This window comes from Monosiga brevicollis, genomic scaffold (genome assembly GCF_000002865.3).
Source record: "Monosiga brevicollis MX1 MONBRscaffold_2 genomic scaffold, whole genome shotgun sequence".
Lineage (NCBI taxonomy): Eukaryota > Choanoflagellata > Craspedida > Salpingoecidae > Monosiga > Monosiga brevicollis.
Genome location: NW_001865039.1, coordinates 876,339 through 883,072, shown reverse-complemented (window position 1 = coordinate 883,072; position 6,734 = coordinate 876,339). Strand labels below are relative to the sequence as shown.

The 6,734-nt window shown below is 55.9% G+C and overlaps 3 protein-coding genes across 3 annotated transcripts in view; 2 read left to right on the top strand and 1 right to left on the bottom strand.

Annotated features, from left to right (window-relative positions):
• The window catches only part of MONBRDRAFT_4895 (uncharacterized protein), a gene marked incomplete at both ends in the record, with an annotated part of 4,176 nt that extends 1,945 nt beyond the window's left edge, over positions 1-2,231 (bottom strand). Inside the window, 4 exons of the mRNA XM_001742091.1 lie at positions 784-1,065; positions 1,440-1,518; positions 1,627-2,042; positions 2,154-2,231. Coding sequence (XP_001742143.1) covers positions 784-1,065; positions 1,440-1,518; positions 1,627-2,042; positions 2,154-2,231 — 855 coding nt within the window. The remainder of the gene's footprint in view (positions 1-783; positions 1,066-1,439; positions 1,519-1,626; positions 2,043-2,153) is intronic.
• A 367-nt stretch (positions 2,232-2,598) lies between these two features.
• Positions 2,599-4,265, top strand: MONBRDRAFT_19073 (uncharacterized protein). Its single transcript, XM_001742545.1, has 4 exons — positions 2,599-2,955; positions 3,139-3,919; positions 4,033-4,106; positions 4,183-4,265. The coding sequence occupies exons 1-2, from the start codon at positions 2,615-2,617 to the stop codon at positions 3,254-3,256; spliced, it is 459 nt and encodes a 152-aa protein (XP_001742597.1). The 5' UTR covers positions 2,599-2,614; the 3' UTR covers positions 3,257-3,919; positions 4,033-4,106; positions 4,183-4,265.
• A 562-nt stretch (positions 4,266-4,827) lies between these two features.
• On the top strand, positions 4,828-6,384 carry MONBRDRAFT_22006 (uncharacterized protein; the record flags this gene model as incomplete). Its single annotated transcript, XM_001742544.1, has 4 exons — positions 4,828-4,971; positions 5,090-5,317; positions 5,439-5,486; positions 5,587-6,384. The coding sequence occupies 4 exons, from the start codon at positions 4,828-4,830 to the stop codon at positions 6,382-6,384; spliced, it is 1,218 nt and encodes a 405-aa protein (XP_001742596.1).
• Positions 6,385-6,734: the final 350 nt, after the last annotated feature.

Here is a 6,734-nt window from a genome sequence, read left to right as displayed (position 1 = left end):
TTTTTTTTTTTTGGGGGGGGGGGGGGGGGGGTTCAAACCAGGCACAAGGTGAGCATGAGTCACAAAGATGGTGGGCGCTGAACTTTGACACACTCCATGCAACACGATTTCTCTTTTCCTCCTCCCTCACTGCTTGGAAAGGCTGTTCCTGCTTGCAAGTAAAGTAAAACGAGAGTGCCATCTGCGTCGCACCTGCTTTTCAGCATCTGTCCGAAAAGGACGAAAGGCATTCTGTTGCATCTCTGAAAGAGCGTGCTTGGAGGTGAGTGGATCGTGTGATCGTGAAGTTGGGGGCTCTTGCTGCTCCACTGCTGTCCCAACACGATCGGCCGCAAGCGCAGACGGTTGAAAAGCTTCAAAAATGTTGGGTCGGGGTGCATCCAGTTGCTCGCCGAGCAGCTGAGCACGCTGGCGAGCGCTCAAGTGATTCATGGCTGCAGCCACAAAATCAAAAGGACACCCATCACTGTGTTAGCTCTTGACTGGCTCGCCCTCAAAAAACAGTAACAAGAACATGGAATCGATGACAAAGGTGATATTCGGCTTGCTCACCATGTTGGGCAGGTCGCGAGAGTGATCCATTTGAGAACGGGCCCGGCACATCAAACTTGTGAAAAGGTGACCAGTCCTTGGGGGGTCGATGACCAGGATATACCTGCATTGATGCAAGTGGCCCCAGCCGTGCAAGTAGCACCGAGGCATTGATGAGCAAAACAGCACAAATGCCAAGCAGCGGTGCGGAAGGGAAACCTGCTTCTGCTGATGGGTGCTGGTTTGACCTACCGTTTTTGTATTCAGCGGATTGGACGGCGCCACAAAGCCAGAGAGAGCGAAGCGGGATGGGCCGGAGAAATCGTCAATGGGGCCCTTGAGGGCGAGCTGAGCGGGGCCGCTCAATCGCTGCTGGGCGGGATGATGCCTCAAATCCGGTGCCTCGCCACCCATGATGCGATCATACTGGGAGCGCTCGGCGGCTTCATCCTCGTAAATGTCATCATCGGCTTCCTCCAAGGCACCCACGCCAATGCCCCCCATGCCTCGCCGTTTGGTGTCAAGATGCAAGTCCTAAGCAGAAAAGGCAAACGGGTTCCATCGAGCCTGTGAGTGAAAACAACCGCATGCAAGCGTCTTCACGTTCAATGAAATGCACGGGCCGGGCTGCGCTTGATACCGCTGCAGTCATTCCCCGATAGCCAATGCCGAAGAAATTGTCCTTGGCATCAAAACTGGTGGTGCGGGTGTCTCGCGGAGCGAGCGAGACGCCACGCGCAGCCGCAATATCGTCAAAAATACGCGGATCAGCTGCTTCACTCTACATATGACATAGCACCATGATCCAAGAGTATTTACCCGCCAATGAGCAGGAACAATGGGTGGGGTACACGCCACAAACGCCCGAAAGTCAGGCATTGAGTTGGGACGAGCGGAACCAGACGTACATGGCCCGGTGTGCGGCGCCGAGCGGGAATACGGGGCCCGATACCCTGGCCCTCCCGCCAACCCATGCCCTTGAGCATTCTGCAGGCGCGCATCCGATTGGAAGAAGTGAGTGGACCGAGACGTCAGGGCGAGCGAGCAGCCGCGTGCCGCAACGTGGTGCTGAGTAAGAAGATGCCGCCAACGCACTTGGCCCCAATATTCTCCTTGGTTGGTTGAATTAGATTTTGAAGGTAGGCCATGGCTTTTGAGTCGTGCGTGAGCAGCTTGCTGCGCTTGCTGCGGGGCCCGGCATCGGCTGCGGGATCGGCAAATGCCCCGGTGGTCCGTACTTGCTTTGGGGCGATACCGAAATCCTCCATGTCCTCCTCGTCCATAAAGTCGGTGATGCTTTGGGCGGGCGCACGACCCGAGCCACTGGGTGCAGCGGCATGGCGCCCAGGCTGTTCTTGCTGACGTTGGCGCGATGATGTGAAAGAGGAAGGCGCCCAGCCCTCCGCGGTGCCAACGGTATTGTAGTAGCCGGCGCTAAACCCTCCAGTGAATGCGCCATGAAAGCGACGCCGGCCCTGCTTGTCGGTGACAATTTGGTCGTGGGCTGCCACCTGTCATCGGCCCGACACATGATTATGAGAACTGTGTCAAGCAGAGGTGAGCTGCTCTTGGACCAGCGGGAGGTCCAGAGCACGGGCCCAGAGTGTCTTGGGAATACGTACGCGTTTCTTGAGGGGCTCATCTTCCTCATCAATCTCAATGGGCGTGCCAAAGAAGCAGTAAGTTCCATCTTCACGCATGGTGTCGATCCACTCAATAACGCTCCCTGAATGCTACCCACTGTGTACACTGCTGCTGCTGCTCAGCACCATGCCCAAGTTCGGTCGAGACCGCCAAGACACGACAGACGATCGAGTGCCCGAGCCGAAAAAAAAATAAAAAAAAAATAAAAAACGATCATCATCGACGTCCAGCAAAAGTCTGACATATGAATATCTCTTCGAGTCTGCACCAAGACTACCAGTCTCTCCCGCACCCCAGCCCGACTCACATGGTGTTTGTCCCCACTTGCGAAAAAGATACCCACGTGTATTGTGGAACGTGTTATACGCGACGTGTCTTCCTCCCTCTTTCAACATTAGCCCATTTCCTTGAAGACTCTTTATCGCTTCAGACCGCAGCCATGGCCCCCCGTGAGCGTACCTACATCATGATCAAGCCCGATGGCGTTCAGCGCGGTCTGGTCGGCGAGATTGTCGCCCGCTTCGAGAAGAAGGGCTTCAAGCTCTGCGCTCTCAAGCTGAAGCAGGCCACCGAGGAGCTCCTCGAGCAGCACTACGCTGACCTCAAGGGCAAGAAGTTCTTCCCTGGACTCGTCTCGTACATGGCCTCGGGCCCCGTTGTCTGCATGGTCTGGGAGGGCACCAACGTCGTCAAGTCTGGCCGCAAGCTCCTCGGCGAGACCCGCCCCGATGACTCTCTGCCCGGCACCATCCGTGGTGACTTCTGCATTGAGGTTGGCCGGTAAGACATCGGTTCCTGACTTTTTTTTTTTTTCCGGGTTTGGTGTTCCATTACCACGGCTCGTTCGTTGTGCGGGGGGGCGGGGCTTTACTCTTTGATGATACCTTACAAGCGCAATCTCAATCTGGCATCATTTCATACTTCTCATTGTCATTTCTGTTTTGCCTGCTTTGTCTGTGACAGCAACATCTGCCACGGCAGCGACTCCGTCGAGTCAGCCGAGAAGGAGATTGCCCTCTGGTTCGGTGAGGGTGAGGTCGCCGAGTGGACTCAGGTCACCGAGTCCTGGATCTACGAGTAAGCACTAGGGTTTCGACCATGTGTTTTTTTGCAATCCAAACCTAGGGGCTACTTTTGCCCTACATTACCCCTACTTTTGTTTCCCTGTTGAGATGGCCCGATCGCTGTCTTGATTGTAAATTCATCGAGCCTGCCAACGTACGCCTGCCTGTTTGAGCCCGGCTGTGTGATGGGGGTACCAGATGATGAAGGCCTGATGCCTTGCTGTGACAGCTTTGGCTAAATTGATTTTATCCCAACCCACCCGATTTCGCATCGTACCGTCATCAGGCAGGCATTTCATGTAAAATATTATTAAAACAGCCAGCACACACATTGGTCGTCCGACTCGTTGTACCCGCGTCAACGCCTCGTGCGTTTGCAACACGCGCAGCGTGCAAAAGGGGGCGGGACCTTGCAGAGGCCGACATGCTCGTGTGGTCTCAGGCCAGATGGTGCTCAGCCAGGGTGCAGAGAGTGACCCCGAGCATGATGAGGGCAACCCCGAGAACTTGCAGGGGTTGAAGCGATGCCTCGCCGAGCCAGTGGCCCACCACGCCCGTCACACCAAACGTTAGGCTGTTGGTCAGAGGAGCTGCCACAGACAAAGGCAGATGGCGAAGTCCCGCTGCAAAAAACACCGAGCCGCATTGGTTGATTCCGATCGGCACCTGAACCCATCCGCCCGACATGAGTACCCAACATGAGTACCACTGTCCCTGCTGATGCAAGCGAGCCCCAACCCCCCGCATATACACACGATCGCTCCTCGCTCTCGTACACCCACCAAGCACCTACCAGGGTGCGCCAATTGCCAAAGGTGTTTCGCAGGGTATTCCAGACGCCAGCCGCGCGGGTGTGCTGCGAATGATCTTCGATAAACGCCAATCCATTGAGCTGTGAAACCGGCCGTGCCCTCCACCTACCAGTGACCAAGATCGAGCATACCTTGCGCCCCACGCTTGATGAGCGGGTTGGTCCCGCCCCAGCACAACGCCGCCACCATCACACAGAGGTACCCGAACATGACGTCGGACCAGAGAGAGAGGATTTGAGGCGAATCTGACACCAGTCTTCAAGTCTTCGGGAAGACTGGAAGCTTGCTTGACGCGATGTTGATGCATGCATGCATGTAACATTTGGTGGATGCGGCGGACAGGAGAGATCGATTGTTTTATTGCTCTCTTTATCGCTGTGAGCACAAAGAGCACACACTCGCCTGCTTAAGGTCAACGTGGTGGGGGCGGGGAGAGCACTAGTTGTTGTGGATCTTGAGGGCACTTCACACCTGCGTCGATGATTGCGGGTTTTCATTTTCGTTTCCCTTTTGCTCGAGTCTGATGAGAGGGGCCAAGTGGCGGTGTTCCTCCCATCCTCTGTTTAGGCCGTGTTTCTTCAGTTGAGCCAGCCACCCTTATTCGAACGTCGGGCCCCTGAGCGACCCTGGCGTACACCCCCTTTGTTTCCACTCGAGCACTCTGGTCAACGCATTTGCGCACGCCCCCATCCTGTATCGCTGAATGCCGTGCTGATCCTGCACCGCTGAATTCCATCAGCACGGTTATCGACGAGCCCAGGCAGACCACCATTCAAATGCGTCGAGTCGCTTGGCGTGGTGCTGGGAGCCCCTGGCTCGATCTATCGCCCATCCTCGCCCTGACCCTCTTGGTGCTGCCTTTTGGCGCGACCGAGGACTTTATTGACCAAAGCCAGACGGCCACGACCACCACGTATTTGGTACGCTAGCTTCGGATGCTTCTTAACCTTCTGATCGATCGTGTGGCTCCCTTGGTTTAGATCGCTAAATGCCTGCTTACCCTTACCCACGGACCGGTGCTGCCTGATCCACCACTAGCTGCCTCTGGCCGGGGTGTGGCAGAGCTTTGCGCCTGCACGCAACGGGACTCTAACTCAGATTGCCCTCAAACTCGGCCCCGATCACAGCCTTGGAGGCTGCTATGAGCTCAACGCACGCTTGGCCATTTACGCGGGCGCGGGTCGTTCGGCCTTTCCCTATTTTGATGACGACAACCTTCTGCACGAGCAAATTGTCCAGCAGGCTTGCGATTGCACCGGCCACGATGTATGTTGCCTTTTCCGAATATGCTGCCGTGCCTTTTGGTCTGGTTCGAGCTCGCAACCAAGCCGGGTTGCCCGACGCCCTTGCTGCCCTTACGCTTTAAGCTTTCTCGTTCACGCTATAGTGTATCGAATGGCGTACCTGGAGCCTTGATGTTCCTGTGCTGGTGGAGGTGCGATCACGACCTGCCCCGCATCACCAAACCTTTGCTTGCAAAAAAAAAAAAAAAAGCCTGGTTAGTTATCCTCACACTCACGCTGCTCACACCGTAGGCTGACACCACATACGCTATTTCCTTGGCTCTAACGGAACACCTCGTCAAGCAAAAGCGCCACCGCATTGGTCTGATGGTCGCCGACGCCTACACTCGTGGTAGCAACAACTTTGCCGCCGCCGGCTACGATTATGCCTTTCGCACATATTTGCGTGAAGCTCCGGTGGAGGACAGCGAGTACCTGCAGCCCCACATCCCGTCGGCCACGCATGCTGACAAAAAGGGCCACTCTTCTACTGCAACTAGCCTCAGTTCATCCTGGTCCTGGGCGCTGGGTGTGGGATCGGGCTTCCTTGTCTTGGTGCTCGTGCTCTTGGCGTTTGTGGCCCGCCGCCGGAGCACCCGTAGCAAAACTCACACCCTCAATGACCCCACCACCATCAATGAGAAGGAACGGGAATGGTTTTCCACAGACGATGCCATCACAGAGTGGCGTCGCCGCTTTGGCTTGGCCGCTACAACGCGCTCGAGCACCGCCTGGGCTGCCGAGGACTTGTCATGCCTCAATGCCGCACAGCTCGATGATGATCCTCAACAAAGCACCGAGCTGGAGCTGTTGGACGACGCTTTCGACGAACCCACACAAATCGTCATGACCACCGGGACCCGTGCACCCCGCGTGGGCCAAGCATGGACTTTAGAGCACTTTCCACGACTTGATGTGGTCGAGATTGACGACATCGAGCTGGCCCTTGTACCTACTAGTCAAGAAGCGGACGAGCACTGTCCTCCCGCCTTTGAGGAACCTGCACACGCCACGGTCGCCGGCCTTCCGTCTGACTCGGCCAGTGTTTAAAGCGTGCAGACAAAGAGTGTCCGCGCGTTTGCCCAAATGTGCTTCACTATCTTATTTTGATAATGTTTTGTAAAGATGCTTCCTGAGTTGTACCCTGATTTATTTTTCTTTCACTGCGGCATTGTGGCGCCAGGCCGTGTGCTTGGACCAACCCCAGGTCGGACTTGGGACAAAACGCCACCTCTTTGCCGAGCGCGTGCTCTCCTTGTTTTGCCGCAATGTCTATAATTCTTTTTCTTTCCGTTTTTTAGTATCCGATTTCCCGTGTACCTTTCTGACGCTCGGGACCTATCACATGATGCTTACGTGCCAATGCGCCTCAAGCCCAGCCTGCCCTTTGGTTGTTCGGC